General features: G+C 32.9%; 1 protein-coding gene across 1 annotated transcript; it reads left to right on the forward strand.

Annotated features, from left to right (window-relative positions):
- Window positions 1-368: 368 nt before the first annotated feature.
- Window positions 369-18,530, forward strand: LOC106475309 (solute carrier organic anion transporter family member 4A1-like; the record flags this gene model as incomplete). The annotated part of the gene is made up of 7 exons (XM_013936000.2): window positions 369-509; window positions 10,703-11,106; window positions 11,636-11,783; window positions 12,279-12,427; window positions 13,640-13,805; window positions 17,794-17,990; window positions 18,314-18,530. Coding segments are annotated over exons 2-7 (1,172 nt in total), but the record flags the coding sequence as incomplete, so codon positions are not given.
- Window positions 18,531-19,081: the final 551 nt, after the last annotated feature.

Below are 19,081 nucleotides of genomic sequence, written 5' to 3' on the forward strand. Positions count from 1 at the left end.
GTATAATAATATCAACCACACTATATCTACTATATCCAGTGCCGACGAGGCCTTTCCCCTACTTTCAGGACTATTTAGCCCTGTTGAAATGTGGCAGTTACAACAGTGGTTGAGATACAACTTATATTAGCTAACCACTTGACAACAACTGTTACGTTATAAAGTGGATTAAGTTGGTAAGTGGAATATTTTAATCAATTTCTATTTATGTTTTAATTCATCAGAATTAAGGTAATATTTTTTTAACACAGTGACGTTTCAGATATAGCATACATATAATGAAAAAGGGGAAAAAATTGAGGTGAAGATAGATTAGTGATATTGTCTAACAGTAGATGTCGCTTTCTAGAATCTTTAGAGCGTTTCGTTTAGCGTGATGATCAACTAACATGTGTTATGTACTGGTTGTTTCGCAAGAGACGCTACTGTTCGCCGAGAAAATAAGTTCAATGATTGAAGGTAGTTGTTTGAGAGAATTTCAAAAATTAACTACTTTAGGTAACAAACTGGTGAGTGTTAATTTGTTATTTTATTTGCAAGAGTCTCTAATTTTAAATAGTACTACAAGGCTGGTGTCATTTTACAAAGCAGATTAGAAACATAAAAGTTTAAGAGTAGCACTGGTATTACTAATACTAATAACTCAACTGTTGACCTCTTGAGATCATAATTTTTATTACGATATTTTAGCCTAATACCAGTATTTTTTGCGTGCGATAGAAATGCATTTGAATACTCGAATGCGTTTCAAGTTATAACAGTAGAATGTTCTATAAGTATTTAAATTCTTCCTATAGTAAATTGCTTTTGATGCTGGTTGAAATGAAAGTACAATATCAGGCCCGCCGTTAGAGGGGTGAGGAGGGGGAACTGCCTAGGGGCCCGGGCGAATGAAACCTGGTTATGCCGTAAAGCATCTTTAGGCTGTATCTTCATTTAATGATAAAAACCATAGTTTTTGGCTTTTCTTTGCAATATAGACGCTTGATACATTAAGAACGACTGAAATAATAATTTGAGTAATAATTAATATGTATTTGTTGCTTTATAGATTTAATAAATATTTGTTGTTACTTTATTAACGTTTTTACGCTTATACTGTGAGGTAAAAACGGCTGTTGCTATGATTTTGTCTGGTTTATGAGTTCGTTGCTGTCCTAATTTAGGATCTTCTTTTTAATAAGTTCTTTAAAATTTTAAAAGAGAGAGAGAAAGGGGGCCCGTGCTGGCTCTCGACGTTCCTGTACAATATATATATATGTGTATCTCGACATTAAACTTTAAGGAACATTGGCCATTCATATACTAATTACTACTGACACATACACACAAAAAACAAAAATCGTGTTTAGCTTTAATTTTTGTTTGAGTGGAAACTGTAGTTTGTACATATAAGTCGTTATAGATAAATATACATACAATACTAAATATTCTATTGTGTATATAGTGAAATTATGAGTATAAATGTAAGGTATAGAAACTAAAGTTACTGTTAGAGCAGTTGTAGTTCACTTTATTGAGTGTCGGAATCAGGAATCACAACACATTGTGTTGAAGAATGAACTGGATAGTACGTTACTTGAAAAAGTGAGACGTGCACACTCGGAGACAGTTCTGTATAAGGTGTACAAAATGCTGTGTTACAAGTTAGACAGAAGTCATGATTACGCACAGCTGTTGAAAGAATAGGTGGTGCGTACAAACTGGCCCCCGCTGGGTTATTATTCTAACCAACTCCAAAATATTATGCAACATGTGTGAAGAAAGACAAAGAGTGTGTGTGTGTGTTACTGAAGAGAGTTTATTTATTTGGGAGCTCGAACTCCCTCTCCACACACACACACACACACACACGTGACAGAATAGCCTACCCAAACAAATGACTCGATGATTGACAGATTATTTGAAGTTTATCGAGACAGTACACCTTCTTTTGGAAAACACACTCAAATGATTTAATTATTCTGAAGCTTGAATAAAAAGAAAGTTACAGTCGTCTCCGAAACACTAAAAAAACAGGAAAATACTAAGTTTACTATATAAGGAATGGCAGTATAAGCAGTTCATGACATATGAAACCGTAGTATTAGAAGCTTATTGTGCAAGAAACAGCAGTACGAAAAGTTAGTTATATAAGAAACAGCAGTATGAAGAATGCATTATATAAGGAACAGCAATATGAATTGTGTATTATGTAAGGAACAACTGTATCAATAGTTTATGCAAGGAACAACAGTATGAATAGCTTATTATGTATATAACAGCATTATGAGTAGTTTATTATGTAATGAACAGCAATATGAGTAGTATGTTATGTAAGGAACAGCAGTATTAAGACTGTTATGTAAGGAACAGCAGTATGAGTAGTATGTTATGCAAGGAACAGCGGTATTAAGACTGTTGTGTAAGGAACAGAAGTATTATATGTTTATTATGTAAGGAACAGCAGTATGAATAGTTTGTTATGTAAGGAACAGCAGTATGAGTAATATGTTATGCAAGGAACAGCAGTATTAAGACTTTGTTGTGTAAGCAACAGCAGTATGAATAGTTTATATAAAAAACAGCAGTATGAGTAGTTTGTTATGTAAGGAACAGAAGTATTATATGTTTATTATGTAAGGAACAGAAGTATTATATGTTTATTATGTAAGGAATAGCAGTATGAATAATTTGTTATGTAAGGAACAGCAGTATGAGTAGTTTGTTATGTAAGGAACAGCAGTATGAATAGTTTGTTATGTAAGGAACAGCAGTATGAGTAATATGTTATGCAAGGAACAGCAGTATTTAGTCTTTGTTGTGTAAAGAACAGCAGTATGAATAATTTGTTATGTAAGGAACAGCAGTATGAATAGTTTGTTATGTAAGGAACAGAAGTATTATATGTTTATTATGTAAGGAACAGCACTATGAATAGTTCGTTATGTAAGGAACAGCAGTATGAGTAATATGTTATGCAAGGAACAGCAGTATGAGTAATATGTTATGCAAGGAACAGCAGTATTTAGACTTTGTTGTGTAAGGAACAGCAGTATTTAGACTGTTGTGTAAGGAACAGCAGTATTTAGACTTTGTTGTGTAAGGAACAGCAGTATGAATAATTTGTTATGTAAGGAACAGCAGTATGAGTAGTTTGTTATGTAAGGAACAGCAGTATGAATAGTTTGTTATGTAAGGAACAGCAGTATGAATAGTTTGTTATGTAAGGAACAGCAGTATGAATAGTTATGTAAGGAACAGCAGTATGAGTAGTTTGTTATGTAAGGAACAGCAGTATGAGTAGTTTGTTATGTAAGGAACAGCACTATGAATAGTTTGTTATGTAAGGAACAGCAGTATGAGTAATATGTTATGCAAGGAACAGCAGTATTTAGACTTTGTTATGTAAGGAACAGCAGTATGAATAGTTTGTTATGTAAGGAACAGCAGTATGAGTAATATGTTATGCAAGGAACAGCAGTATTAAGACTTTGTTGTGTAAGGAACAGCAGTATGAATAGTTTGTTATGTAAGGAACAGCAGTATGAGTAGTTTGTTATGTAAGGAACAGCAGTATGAATAGTTTGGTTTGTTATGTAAGGAACAGCACTATGAATAGTTTGTTATGTAAGGAACAGCAGTATGAGTAATATGTTATGCAAGGAACAGCAGTATTTAGACTGTTATGTAAGGAACAGCAGTATGAATAGTTTGTTATGTAAGGAACAGCAGTATGAGTAATATGTTATGCAAGGAACAGCAGTATTTAGACTTTGTTGTGTAAAGAACAGCAGTATGAATAATTTGTTATGTAAGGAACAGCAGTATGAGTAGTTTGTTATGCAAGGAACAGCAGTATTAAGACTTTATTGTGTAAGGAACAGCAGTATGAATAGTTTGTTATGTAAGGAACATCAGTATGAGTAGTTTATGTAAGGAACAGCACTATGAATAGTTCGTTATGTAAGGAACAGCAGTATGAGTAATATGTTATGCAAGGAACAGCAATATTTAGACTTTGTTGTGTAAGGAACAGCAGTATGAATAGTTTGTTATGTAAGGAACAGCAGTATGAGTAGTTTGTTATGTAAGGAACAACAGTATGAATAGTTTGTTATGTAAGGAACAGCAATATTTAGACTTTGTTGTGTAAGGAACAGCAGTATGAATAATTTGTTATGCAAGGAACAGCAGTATGAGTAGTTTGTTATGCAAGGAACAGCAGTATTAAGACTGTTGTGTAAGGAACAGCAGTATGAATAATTTGTTATGTAAGGAACAGAAGTATTATATGTTTCTTATGTAAGGAACAGCAGTATGAATAGTTTGTTGTGTAAGGAACAGCAGTATGAATAATTTATTATGTAAGGAACAGAAGTATTATATGTTTCTTATGTAAGGAACAGCAGTATGAATAGGTTTTTATGTAAGGAACAGCAGTATGAATAGGTTTTTATGTAAGGAACAACACTATGAATAGTTTGTTATGTAAAGAACAGCAGTATGAGTAGTTTGTTATGTAAGGAACAGAAGTATGATATGTTTCTTATGTAAGGAACAGCAGTATGAGTAGTATGTTATATAAGGAATAGCAGTATTAAGACTTTATTATGTAAGGAACAGCAGTATGAATAGTTTGTTATGTAAGGAACAGCAGTATGAGTAGTATGGTATGCAAGGAACAGCAGTATGAGTAATATGTTATGCAAGGAACAGCAATATTCAGACTTTGTTGTGTTAGGAACAGCAGTATGAGTAGTTTGTTATGTAAAGAACAGCAGTATTAAGACTGTTGTGTAAGGAACAGAAGTATTATATGTTTATTATGTAAGGAACAGCAGTATGAATAGTTTGTTATATAAGGAACAGCAGTATGAGTAATATGTTATGCAAGGAACAGCAGTATTAAGACTTTATTGTGTAAGGAACAGCAGTATGGATAGTTTGTTATGTAAGGAACAGCAGTATGAGTAATATGGTATGTAAGGAACAGCAGTATTCAGACTTTGTTGTGTTAGGAACAGCAGTATGAGTAGTTTGTTATGTAAAGAACAGCAGTATTTAGAGTGTTGTGTAAGGAACAGAAGTATTATATGTTTATTATGTAAGGAACAGCAGTGTTTATTAACTTCTTCAGTGTACTTTTATGTTGATTAGCAGTGTTTATTAACTTATAAAATGTACTTTTATCTTGATTAGCAGTGTTAATTAACTTCCACAATGTACTTTTATATTGATTAGCAGTGTTAATTAACTTCTACAATGTACTTTTATCTTGATTAGCAGTGTTTATTAACTTATAAAATGTACTTTTATCTTGATTAGCAGTGTTTATTAACTTATAAAATGTACTTTTATCTTGATTAGCAGTGTTTATTAACTTATAAAATATACTTTTACCTTGATTAGCAGTAATTTTATTAATTAAAATTAATTATTATTAATTCTACAATGTACTTTTATCTTGATTAACAATGTTAATTAACTTCTACAATGTACTTTTATGTTGATTAGCAGTGTTTATTAACTTATAAAATGTACTTTTATCTTGATTAGCAGTGTTAATTAACTTCTACAATGTACTTTTATCTTGATTAGCAGCATGTATTAACTTATAAAATGTACTTTTATCTTGATTAGCAGTGCTAATTAACTTCTACAATGTATTTTTATTTTGATTAGCAGTGTTTATTAACTTATAAAATGTACTTTTATCTTGATTATTTTCTTTAGTAGCAATACATCAACTTGTAACTCATGGGGTAAAAAAAATGTATTTATTAAAATAAATAATAAGTACTTTTATCATCATCAAAATGTGTTTTGACTTTTTACTGTAGTTAAAACCACCAGCAAATAGGACTGAATATTTAGGAATATATAGAAAGTTTGATTGTTCTTCTTCTTTTAACAAATACTGTATAATTAATGCAGAAGGCGTTACACTATGGGTTACTTTATAGTCATTAATGAGAGGCATGGTACTTTTCTGGGGTTTCCTACATCTTTTTAATAACAAACATTGCAGCCCAGGAGATCTTAGACAATAATTTACCTCTATATTTCAGCACAATGAGAAAGAAAAAAGAAATGACCAGAATAATTAACCCACACCCACTCTTGAAAGAACTTTGTGAGAATGAAACTGTTATATTAACATTTACAAACTTTTAGCCATCAAGTTTGCAACATTTAACAGCGGGATGGCTACAGTATTGTTTAATGAAGTTATTTTAATGCTATTAATACTAACTCTAACTGTCTGTCCTAGTGTGGGGTCTGTACAAGTAGAATGTTGCACTGTGGAATTTGCATATTCTTTGCCAGAAATAGCTTTAAACTTTCACAGGGTGTAGTAATGTTTTATATGTTTGTCAGTCTGGTATCTTAATGGGTATTGAAGGAGAGTAGTCTATTGAAGGAGAGTAGTTTATTGAAGGAAAGTTGTTTATTGAAGGATAGTTGTTCATTGAAGGAGAGTAATTTATTGAAGGAGAGTAGTTTATTGAAGGAGAGTTGTTCATTGAAGGAGAGTTGTTTATTGAAGGAGAGTTGTTTATTGAAGGAGAGTTGTTCATTGAAGGAAAGTGGTTTATTGAAGGAGAGTATTTCATTGAAGGAGAGTGGTTTATTGAAGGAGAGTGGTTTATTGAAGAATAGTGGTATATTGAAGGATAGTGGTTCATTGAAGGAGAGTGGTTTAATGAAGGAGAGTGGCTTATTGAAGGAGAGTTGTTCATTGAAGGAGAGTAGTTCATTGAAGGAGAGTGGTTCATTGAAGGAGAGTGGCTTATTGAAGGAGAGTTGTTCATTGAAGGAGAGTGGTTCATTGAAGAGAAAACTTAACTTTATACATGGAAGATGCCAGGAGATTAGTCATGAACTTGGTTTCTGTTAAATGTCTTGGCATACTCATTATGAAGAGTGTTTGAGGTCAGTCAGAGAGAGAGAGCTGTCATGTTTTTATACCTTACAGCATACTTTCTATTTTAAAAATACATTTTGAGTTTTAGAGAAAATGTTGTTTGTTATATATTTTTTATTCAGCAAATAAACTGTACCGACTTGACTAGTTTATTGGATATATAGTAAAATTACAATTGTTATCACACCAGAATATCAGTTTGTGAAATGTGTGCGTATGTATGCACAGTTGTGTTTTTGTGTAATGGACAAAATCCACCAAGATAGTGTAAATTGTAGCAAAATTTAAAGTATTTACATGAACGTGGAAGGCACTATTACTTCTATGTTCACATGGAAACGTGCACTTAAAAAGTGTCTGTAGCTTTTCTGTTTTAATCAAAAGTATACTTAAGTATCATGATTTTATCCAGCTCTGAGCACAGGACAGGTAGAAATTCGGCACTAGGCGAGCCTGTTAACAGGGCATTCATTAAGATATACTTTGTCAAACGCTGTCGTCTTGCTTCTTCTCATCAACGTTGTCGTCATCACCATCGTCACTGGCCTTGGTCTTCTTTCTGCCTCACGATCCACCAGACATCTGCCAAGTGTCTCTGCCAGTAAATACCAACTTTCTCTAAAATCACTTTTAACCCACGACCTTATCCAAACTCTACATTTACGCTAGCCTGGCAAGGGGGGATAATAATATCAATGAACACTCCAGTTTAGGAAAGTGTAAGATTTTTCTTTTAAAACTAAATCCCTGCCATGATTTTTTAATATCATCATATACATCTTATTTAATTTGATAAATAGTTACAGAGTTTACATGTTTCAGCTTTATCTTATCTCACCATAAGGTCATTGTGGTACAGAACTTGTTCAGCTGATGAGATTGTTCCGTGAACAAACAATATTATTTACATGTACTCAACAATAAACTCTAATGATATAGCTTTAGTATATTATTATTTACATGTACTCAACAATCAGCTCTAATGATGTAGCTTTAGTATAATTTTTATAGAACTATTACAGATCAACAAAGTAACTTCTCTAGTTGTGTGTTGTATTTACAAGTGTGTAGTAAAGAAGAAGATATATATTAAAACTTCCAAAACCGAGGATCATCATCATCATTGTGCTTCGTCAGCTACTAGATTAATACTTTGGCCCCACAGCTCTTCCTAATGCTATTAATACTAAGAATGCATATTAAGTAGTAACCTTCATCTGTAACGAGACTCTGTTAAGTACTATATTTGGCATCTACGCTGTAGCATGAGAAATTTTGATGGGAGTATTTGCCAGATCCTCTCCTTTTTTTAAAACAATACCAAAATTGACTTTAAAAATAGAACATACAGAAAATATTTTTTAAAAAGGTAAATTGTCAGTTTAGAAAGAGATCTTCTACAATTCAATTTTTCAACTATTTGAAATTGAACTAAAATTTACAGATCTACACAAGTTGACTGGTTATACATTTTAGTTGTTTCTATGGGATGTTAGGAAGTAGACATAGTAGGTTTAGGAACTTAAATGAACTGCAACTACTTTTTGAAAGAATAGCAGATGATATTTTGACTTCTATACTGAGGCTTCAGTATACATTAACTAAGTGTGTAAAGGAATTTGGTTGAGTGAGGTGTTTACCTGTGTTGGTGTACATCAAGTAAGTGTGTAAAGGAATCTGGTTGAGTGAGGTGTTTACCTGTGTTAATGTACATCAAGTAAGTGTGTACAGTATCTGGTTGAGTGAGGTGTTTACCTGTGTTGGTGTTCATCAAGTGTGTACAGTATCTGGTTGAGTGAGGTGTTTACCTGTGTTGGTGTTCATCAAGTGTGTACAGTGTCTGGTTGAGTGAGATGTTTACCTGTGTTGGTGTACATCAAGTAAGTGTGTAAAGGAATCTGGTTGAGTGAGGTGTTTAACTGTGTTGGTGTACATCAAGTAAGTGTGTAAAGGAATCTGGTTGAGTGAGATGTTTACCTGTGTTGGTGTACATCAAGTAAATGTGTACAGTATCTGGTTGAGTGAGATGTTTACCTGTGTTGGTGTACATCAAGTAAGTGTGTAAAGGAATCTGGTTGAGTGAGGTGTTTACCTGTGTTGGTGTACATCAAGTGTGTACAGTATCTGGTTGAGTGAGGTGTTTACCTGTGTTGGTGTACATCAAGTGTGTACAGTATCTGGTTGAGTGAGGTGTTTACCTGTGTTGGTGTACATTAAGTAAGTGTGTACAGTATCTGGTTGAGTGAGGTGTTTACCTGTGTTGGTGTACATCAAGTAAGTGTGTACAGTATCTGGTTGAGTGAGGTGTTTACCTGTGTTGGTGTACATCAAGTAAGTGTGTACAGTATCTGGTTGAGTGAGGTGTTTACCTGTGTTGATATACATCAGGTAAGTGTGTACAGTGTCTGGTTGAGTGAGATGTTTACCTGTGTTGGTGTACATCAAGTAAGTGTGTACAGTATCTGGTTGAGTGAGATGTTTACCTGTGTTGATATACATCAGGTAAGTGTGTACAGTGTCTGGTTGAGTGAGATGTTTACCTGTATTGGTGTACATCAAGTAAGTGTGTAAAGGAATCTGGTTGAGTGAGGTGTTTACCTGTGTTGAGGAGTTTGTTACAATAGTTCTTGATTCATTTCATATTATGTACACAACGTTAACTGTATTATGTTAACTTCACCTTGAGGAGTTTGTTACAATAGTTCTTGATTCATTTCATATTATGTACACAACATTAACTGTATTATGTTAACTTAACTTCACCTTGAGGAGTTTGTTACAATAGTTCTTGATTCCTTTCATATTATGTACACAACGTTAACTGTATTATGTTAACTTCACCTTGAGGAGTTGGTTACAATAGTTCTTGATTCATTTCATATTATGTACACAACATTAACTGTATTATGTTTACATAAACAAGGAATTCCATCTTGTTAGAACCTTACTATACAGAGAAACGTACCTGTGTGTGTGTGTATGTATGTATGTATATATATATATATATATTTGTAATGTAAATAATACAACGTTTCTATCAGTGAAGAGGTCTGATATACAGATGCAATATGCAGAGTTAGATATGTACAATGTCATGTCCTGGTTCCATAAATGTTTGACATCTTTATATTCCAAATAGAAGATCCTATGCCTAAATTACAAAGTTTCAATATAAACCAAATACTTGTGTGATCTGTTTGGTATTCTGTATATGACTGGTTAACACTACACACGTTAAGTACATTATGACTATGTTTACTAATTGTGCCATTTCATCAGATTCTTACAATACAAACTTTAGTAACTTTTGTGGCTGCATACAGAGTAACTAGTTTTGTTTTTCTAGTATTTCCTTTATGTCTTTTCCATTAAAAACTAAACTTGATGACGATAAGTTTAGTACACACGCTGCATAGTACACCAAGAGATATCAGAGAAAATCTTTTATTTACAGTTTAAAAGTAATTTGTAGTATTCCAAGATACTTTGTAAATAAACAGATACTATGCTGATCCAGTAAATGTTGGTGGTTGGATTTATCATTAAACCATATACTGTGGAATTACATTAACTTATATCGGTGACGTGTAGGGATATATATACACCAAGATCTGACAGTTTTAGTCAGTAACTATTCTTTATAGAAATGGACATTGATTGTGTACTGGTAAATCTATTCAGCATTAATGATGTGTTATACACATATGTACTGTACAGTGTAGGTACAGTTTTTTATCATAAGTTTCATGTTATGTTTTATGTTATAAATCAGTGTGTTCATTACACTTGTCATAGGAAATGTGCTCGACCCGAGAGGACGACTGATGAACAGTTTTTGTGTTAAGCGGCTGCTCCACTTTGATTAAAGATCCTGTAACACTAATTACAGTGTACGTGTGTAACAATGGCATCTAGCTGTTTTGATTTAAGAGGTGGGGGATCAGGGGGGATCTTGTCAAAAGAGGAAGCCCTGCAATATTGGAGGGGCCATAAACGGACCAAAAGTGCCGGTAGCAATACTTCACGAGACCTGTCCTTATACACTAGCATGGGTTTGTACAGCCACCACGGTGAAACCAACGTGCGTGCTACAGAGACATCAACGAGTGAACTATCTCACATGACTTGCAACAGTGTATACGAATTTGTGAAAGTAACTGACAAGGCAGAACGTCTGCATTTACAGAAGGAGCTCAGAGGTCAGTAATTGACTTTTTTAATTTTATGGGATACAGCTGGACAAACATTCAATATCATTTGGGATGTTTGATTTTATGAAATGTGTTTAGTTTAAAAAATGACAGGATAGAAAGTTTTATTAGTTAGTTCTAGTGTGAGAAAGTTTTGTTAGAAAGCAATTCTGTAACAAAAATTAACAATTGATCAAACGACCCTGAATTACTTGGATTAAAAGGAGTCTTAGAATATTGTACAGACCTGAAATGGCTACACAGAAATATGCAATAAGTTATAAATAACAGTCAATAAATGCATGTTTGTCAAGCCAGAAATAATTGTATCTTTATTAAAAATGAATCAAGACAGTTATTTGTAAAACGTCATCTAGCAAGTTAGGCTTCTTAGCGAGCTTTTAGGTAAATATTACAAAGAAGAATCTTTAATTTTGCAAAGTTTTTATGGTTTTACTAATAAAAGGTTTGTAAATTAATAATTGTACCTCTTTACTGCTAATTCTGGGTTAGTTGTAGTGAAAATTCTGTTTTGCAGAAAAAGAAGAACTGGGTGAAAGGGACTGTGGCATATTGAATTTCCGTCCATTATGTCTTCAGCGATTTGCCAGAATAAATATGTTTGTCCTCCTTGCTTGTATTTTGGTCACTCTGCAACAAGCACTTTCCTCGGGCTACTTCAACAGGTAAACTTCTGTCCTTTGATCTCTGTTTTATGGTCTTCTTACAACCAGATGTGTATTGGATGATTAAATAGTTTATTACTGAAACCTGTATTCATAATGTGACAATATACTTTCATGCTATGTAATGCATGTATGAGCAGAAGGAAACTAGCCCTTGAAAAAGTTATTCCTATACAGTTTTGTACACAACTTGTAAAACTTACACACACACACACATAAAATTTGGACTTAGAAAAGCTATAATAGCTTCTTTATCTAGAAGCAAGTAATTTTTAGACATCTGTCGTAACTGTAAAAATTATTTAAAAACATTGTAAAAACTGAATCGATAATTCTATAATATTCTTCAAAACGTCCAAATCTGTTTTTTCTTCTAACATGGATATGGTCTTGTCTGTGAAGTGTTTGAAACCAGTAACAGAAAGTATTGAATATTCCATACAGTTTCAACCAGGATAGTAATTTAGGCTGTTTCTATATTTCTCCTTCTACAAGTGTAATCACCACAATAGAGAAGAGATTTGATATCCCCAGCAGGATCTCGGGAGCTATAGCAAGTACCTTTGAAGTTGGTAACTTGTTGGCCATTATCTTTGTCAGCTATTTTGGTGGTCACCGGCATATTCCTGTCTGGATAGGAAAGGGTAAGTTATTTACCAGAGTTACTTATATTTGGCTCTAGAAAAACTTAGAAACAGATAACAAGTGTTAGGAACACATATGGCTGTTACTTTATTTATTTGTTTCATTGAATTTTGCTCAAAGCTACATTAGCACCATCTTTAATTTTCAACTGATAGACTAGTGGGGAAGACAGCCAGTCAACGCCACCCATTACCAACTCTTGGGCTACTCTTTACCAACAAATCCTTATATGGCCCTCATGGATAAAAGAGCAAGCATGTTCCAGGATTTTGTATTCTGCAGATTGCGAGAGTTGAGTGCCCTAACCATCAGGCCATGTTAGGCTAACTGTTTATAAAATAATTATTATTTAGCTCTCATGTAAAAGTAACATTATTGTCACAGGACAAAGTGTGTTTATATATAAACATATGAGTAGGTATGTGTGTGTATATATAAATGTGTGAGTAGTTACGTGTGTATATATATATAAACATATAAACATACGAGTAGGTACGTGTGTATATATAAATGTATGAGTAGGTATGTGTATATATAAATGTATGAGTAGGTATGTGTGTATATATAAATGTATGAGTAGGTACGTGTGTATATATAAATGTATGAGTAGGTATGTGTATATATAAATGTATGAGTAGGTATGTGTATATAATTTTTTCAGATAAACTGAATTACATCACAAGCACACAGCACTGTATAGCTCTGATGAAATTATAATATAACCTACATCTGTTGTTTTGATTACGTCTGATAGACGGAATATCCCCAATGCTTTTGGGAGTTATAACCACAGACATTTTCACTTTAAAATGACACCTTTTGTACAAATTGTATAATTTTACATTGTTATATTAGAACTTTGTTTACAGGATCACTTACTTGTTGGCACGTACAATAAATAAATTGTAGGTAATATTATATATATATACAATAGATCGTTAGGTTGGGAAAAGTGGGTTTTGTAGTTGATTAAATTAACTATATACTGTTCCTGGCCAACAGATTAATTAACATCATTTGTCATTAATCCTTACCTTAAAAATCGGACTTATAAATGACTAAACTAAAATAATACCTAGAACACTACAAAGCCAGCCTGATGAGACCTGGTATTAGGGAGACGTAGTGTGATTGACATATTATAGCAGATTCGTCTCTGTCTTCACTCATAAGTTCTTGAAATTTACAACCAATATTCTCTCTTTTTCTAGGAATCTTGGTTATGAGTGTTGGATCAATGGTCTTCTCTTTACCATATTTTCTTGACCAATCAGGTTCATTTTCTCGTAGCAAGTTTGGGAAGAATTCATCCAATATTTCAGATGAGAACACTTGTCAAGTGTCTCCACCAATCCAGCCACATCATCTGGGAACAAGGTGTGTAAAAAACTGTTTTTCATTCTTCAGTTGAACATTAGAGTGATAAGCATCGGTTGTGTTTTGTTTCTTAAAAATATAGTTTATAAAAAATAAAAGCTTTACATTCAAACATTAGTAAATATGGGCACTTGGAATATTTGATTTTTATAGATATACATGTTTGGCTAGTTTTTATTTCTCAATCAATTTCTAGGTCATTTAATATTTAGACCACCTCCCCCAAGTGGATTTAGGATTTTGATACCCATGGTGAGCAGAGCCCATTGTGTAGATGTGATCTTAACAACAACTAAGCTAACCATTTAGAATAATGTTCTGTGTTTATTTTTAGTACGTACACAAAGACTTAGTTATATTTAAAGCTTGATGACTAGTAGTTTCTCAAAAAAAAAACTCAAACACTGAAAGTGTAATAAAAATTTAAAATGTTACTTGGTTGTTAGTTGATTCAAAATTAGCCTTTAATATAGAATGGTCAGCAAAATGCAAAAGTGTGTAATATATTAAAAATGGAAATATGAAAATAGATTTAAAAAACTTAAATTAACTATTTTTGTGTGTGTGTCTTTTAGATTTATTTCATGTTTATTGTGTCGTTCTTCTCTATATCAATTATATAATAACTTACTGCCTACATTCTACAACAATAATTATAACTAATAATAAACAGTCTTGATTATGATTAACAGACAAACAACAAAAAGCTTCTATAACCAGTTTGCCCTCAGTCATCAGTTGGAAATTCTCACCGATTTCAGTTCTGAATCCACTTGATAGTTATGTTTGTGGCTTCTTGATTGTTTGGTGAATCTAGAGTTAGGTGATTGTGTTAAGAAGTAGGTTTCTTCCAACAGCAAGACACTGCATAAATGTTTGGTGAATCTAGTGTTAGGTGATTGTGTTAAGAAGTAGGTTTCTTCCAACAGCAAGGCACTGCATAAATGTTTGGTGAATCTAGTGTTAGGCGATTGTGTTAAGAAGTAGGTTTCTTCCAACAGCAGGCACTGCATAAGTGTTTGGTGAATCTAGAGTTAGGTGATTGTGTTAAGAGGTGGGTTTCTTTCAACAGCAAGGCACTGCATATTTTACAGTTCATCAGGTTGTAAAGTTATTTTATTCACATCATTCAGTCTTTAGCAAAAAAGAACATTTTTAAAATTTGCAAAATGTTTTTTTAATATTTGTATTTAATAAATTGATTCACACTCATTCCTGAAAATTAAAAATTAAAATATGGATATTCCATGTAGATTAAAAAGTTTTGAATTTCTATCTTATTATTATTAAAACAGGAAGGTGAAGACACAGGTTAATTAAAATAAAAAATGAACATAAATATGTGACTAGGGTCTTGAATTACCATGTTTAATAATGGAGCCTACCAACCCTTGAAATCTTAAAGCAGCAGGAAAGTTCTACGTGTTCTGTAAGCTACATGAAAACAGACAAGTTAGTGATGCCTCCCTTGTAGATGTTGTTGAGGTGTTGCCAAAAATAATTCCTGCTAGGAGATATGGAGAAGAGTTTCTCAGTTTGTTTAAACTAACTTCTTGGTGATATGTGTTTAATAAACCATCTGGTGGTTAATGGTGAATAATAGGTACGTATTTAAGAACAGACACATATTAATATAAATAAAGTGGAAATTACATAATGTTGTTTGAAAAGTATACGAACAGCTTGAGTCATGACTGTCCACATTAAAATGAATGATGTAATAGAAACTTATAGTAAAACTGAGTTAGAACATTTCTTTCAGGAGACATAAGCCTATTGTAAGTTGCATTGTTTGTTATAGTAGAAAGATGAGAATGATATAAAGACTTGTAGTCTTCAGACATCAGAAAGTGATTGATTTTTAACATTACACTGATATCATTGACTGATAAAATTTACCTAGACTTAAAATTCTAGAGTAACAAGACCATAATGTACATCATATTTATTAATTGTTTTATTATTTAGTAATTAAAAGTTTGAGCATCATTAGATAAAGATTAACAGACGTACTGAACTTGTTGATGTACAAGTGAAAGTCCATTTGCTGTCACTATTGTAGATACGGTTCTGGTTGCTACAAGTTTACACGATTGAATCGTTTATCAGACTAACATTTATTTGCCCTATACTTATTAATATTGTTAAAAGTTTTGTTATTACAAGTAAAGTCTAGTTCACATAACATTTTATTTCTTCAACTTCAAATTTCATGTTTAATAGAAGATTCACTGATAAGTGTGAGATTAGAAATAAATTATATCAAACAGAAGTTCCATTTACTTGCTAATTTTGAAACAGAAAATCAATATTCACAGCACTAAACTAATAAACTGACTTATCATTCACTGATTGTTAACTGACTAACTCATTAATTAACTCTAGCCTAACTTGCTTTTTATGTCGCTCATAATTGTTTCTTAAATTTTGTAGAAAGTTTGAGGCATAAGACCATGTCAATCATCTTATGTTGAACTTCTTTACAGCTAAACAAAAATAAAAAAATTTGAAACCTTAAGATTAAAAACATAGGCTACAACAAGACAAGTTTTTATTTCCTGTCAGAGTAGAGAAAAGCTGGCTTCAAGAATTTGCGTTAAAATGTGTTTGTGTGTGCAGTCATAATTTTGTTTGTGTAACAATATAAAGATATTTTTTCGCTATTTGTTTGCAGTGAAAAATGTACTCAAGAACAATATATGGTACTCAGAATTAATACTGAGATATTTTAAATGTGTTCTTTTAACACTAAATAAAATCCCTGTTGGCATTTAGGTTCATTATGCCATTTTTTACGCTAGATGTCTTCAATAAAGGAGTAATTGGTTCTCACTCTACTGTTGGTATTACAGTTTAACTTTAAAGGATTCAGAACCAAACAGAAACTGTGGCACATGTGGCCATATTCTTTGTTTAGTTTCAGATTAAAGATGAACCAGGAATATGCAACAACCCTTGCAGTGCAGTGTTAAAAACACATGAACTGTGGTCAGATAGCCGTTTTGAAAACATTAGTTTTTATTGTTTATGTAGTCACATTTGACAGGCACCATTACATAGATGCTTGAAAGTTCCTGTAAAATGAGTTTTGTGTGGGCTTACTAGAGCCCCTATCAAGTGTCTCGTGATGCCGCTATTAGACCTTTTACTCTTACTAAGAAATAAATGCTATTGGTTTCAGATCATGTTGTTATTTGTCACACAATCAGCTGTTGTTTATATACACTGGACAAGCTCACGATAACTTTGTGTGATCTCTTTGGCTGCTAAGACTCCAATATTTTAATTGGCCTAGGCTAGTGATGTTGCATGTAGTAATACAACATTTTCAAACTATATTGTTGTATATAGGCATCAAATATTTAAAACTGAAAAACTAAGTCAATGTTTTAAAGTTTAAACTATAAAACTGGATATTAATTATTAGTAAATTCAGACTAGCAAGAAGAGTTTTAGTATATTTGATTTTGGCCTGAATTGAATATGATGTAGTAGTTTCTGCACGACACCAAGCTGCCATATTGATCATAGGTTATCATAGTTCAGTGGCATGTCTCAGTTTAGCCTGTGAAACTATTTCATTGATAGAAAACAGTACAATTCATTCAATACCAATTTATCGAGATACAGGATCAGCTCACTAACACCCCCTGTGGACTGTTTAGCAAGAGCTGTTTACATGAACGATACTTTGACAACAGGTATACTGAAGATTAAACTAATAATACTGTGGAATTCAGACATAAAAATGTATACATGTTCTAGAGTATGAGCTGATTCTTTAAGTTAACAATACAAAAGTACCAATGCTAGTTAAATCATCCATGGCTACATTATTGTTTAATTATTTCTCAGGTATACTGACACACACTAGACAGAGTTTACATATTACATTGTTACTTACTCAACTTTAATTGCTTGTTTCGACCTATTTCAGCAAGCCATTTATTCTGTAATCTAACCATGCATCATCATTTGTTTCTTTCAGCCATTTTGCTATACAACCACCACGTCCAGATCTCAATTCCCCATCATGCATTGAGGGAAGTTCTTTCAACATACTTTACATTCTGATTTTCATGTTGGCACAGATTCTGATTGGCTGTGGGGGTACTCCCATTTTTACTCTTGGAACCACGTATATTGATGACCACGTGAGGAAAGAGAGTTCTTCCTTATATATTGGTCAGTTTGGGGTTAAACCTTGTAAAACATAGAATAAGTTCTATCTTAAACACTGAACAATCATTTGAAAGAAATACAACAGTTCAGCAAGTTTGGAAGTGACAGATTAAAATATGTTAATCATACTTGGCTAAGGAACAAATAAGGTAACAAGAAACATTATGAATTCTATCTTAATGATTTTAGTCTTTTAAGTTTAGGTTTCATAGGTTTTGGTTTCATCAGGTTTCTATTAGCTGCTTGTTATTCATATATTTTAAAAAAGATATTTCAAGTGACCTAGTTCTGGGAGGTACAGAATTAAACATGTAACTTACTTCTAGGGTGCATGTACAGTACGGTGGCTTTTGGCCTTGTCTGTGGCTTCCTGCTTGGAGGTTACCTGCTTTCCATTCCCGAGTCTGTAATTCTATACGGCAGCGTACCAACCAGCAACTCTGAGTGGGTGGGAGCATGGTGGGCGGGGTTCCTCCTCTTTGGTTTCTTATTGATGTTGGTAAGTATCAGTTATTTAAAGTTACTTCTGCCTCCAAGATTGAGGTAATAAATTCTTTCAATTTTGAAATGTCAGTGAATTGTTGAAAGACTAGGCTTCACAAACTAATCTTACTAAATATTACCTTATTATAATCGTCACATAAGGAAGTGAGCTCTTTTCAATAACTTATTTATTGAGGGTAATAATCCAAACCTTGCCATCTCACAAACATAGTGATAGTTAAATTGACACATGACATAACTAAACCAGTACTGTTACAGAGGTAACTATCCTTTACTAAACCAGTACTGCTACATAGATAACTATCCTTTACTAAACCAGTTCTGCTACATAGATAACTATCCTTTACTAAACCAGTTCTGTTACATAGATAACTATCCTTTACTAAACCAGTACTGTTACAGAGGTAACTATCCTTTACTAAACCAGTACTGTTACAGAGGTAACTATCCTTTACTAAACCAGTACTGCTACATAGATAACTATCCTTTACTAAACCAGTACTGTTACAGAGGTAACTATCCTTTACTAAACCAGTACTGTTACAGAGGTAACTATCCTTTACTAAACCAGTACTGCTACAGAGGAAACT

This window comes from Limulus polyphemus, unplaced genomic scaffold (assembly GCF_000517525.1).
Source record: "Limulus polyphemus unplaced genomic scaffold, Limulus_polyphemus-2.1.2 Scaffold8386, whole genome shotgun sequence".
In the NCBI taxonomy this organism is placed as follows: Eukaryota; Metazoa; Arthropoda; class Merostomata; order Xiphosura; family Limulidae; genus Limulus; species Limulus polyphemus.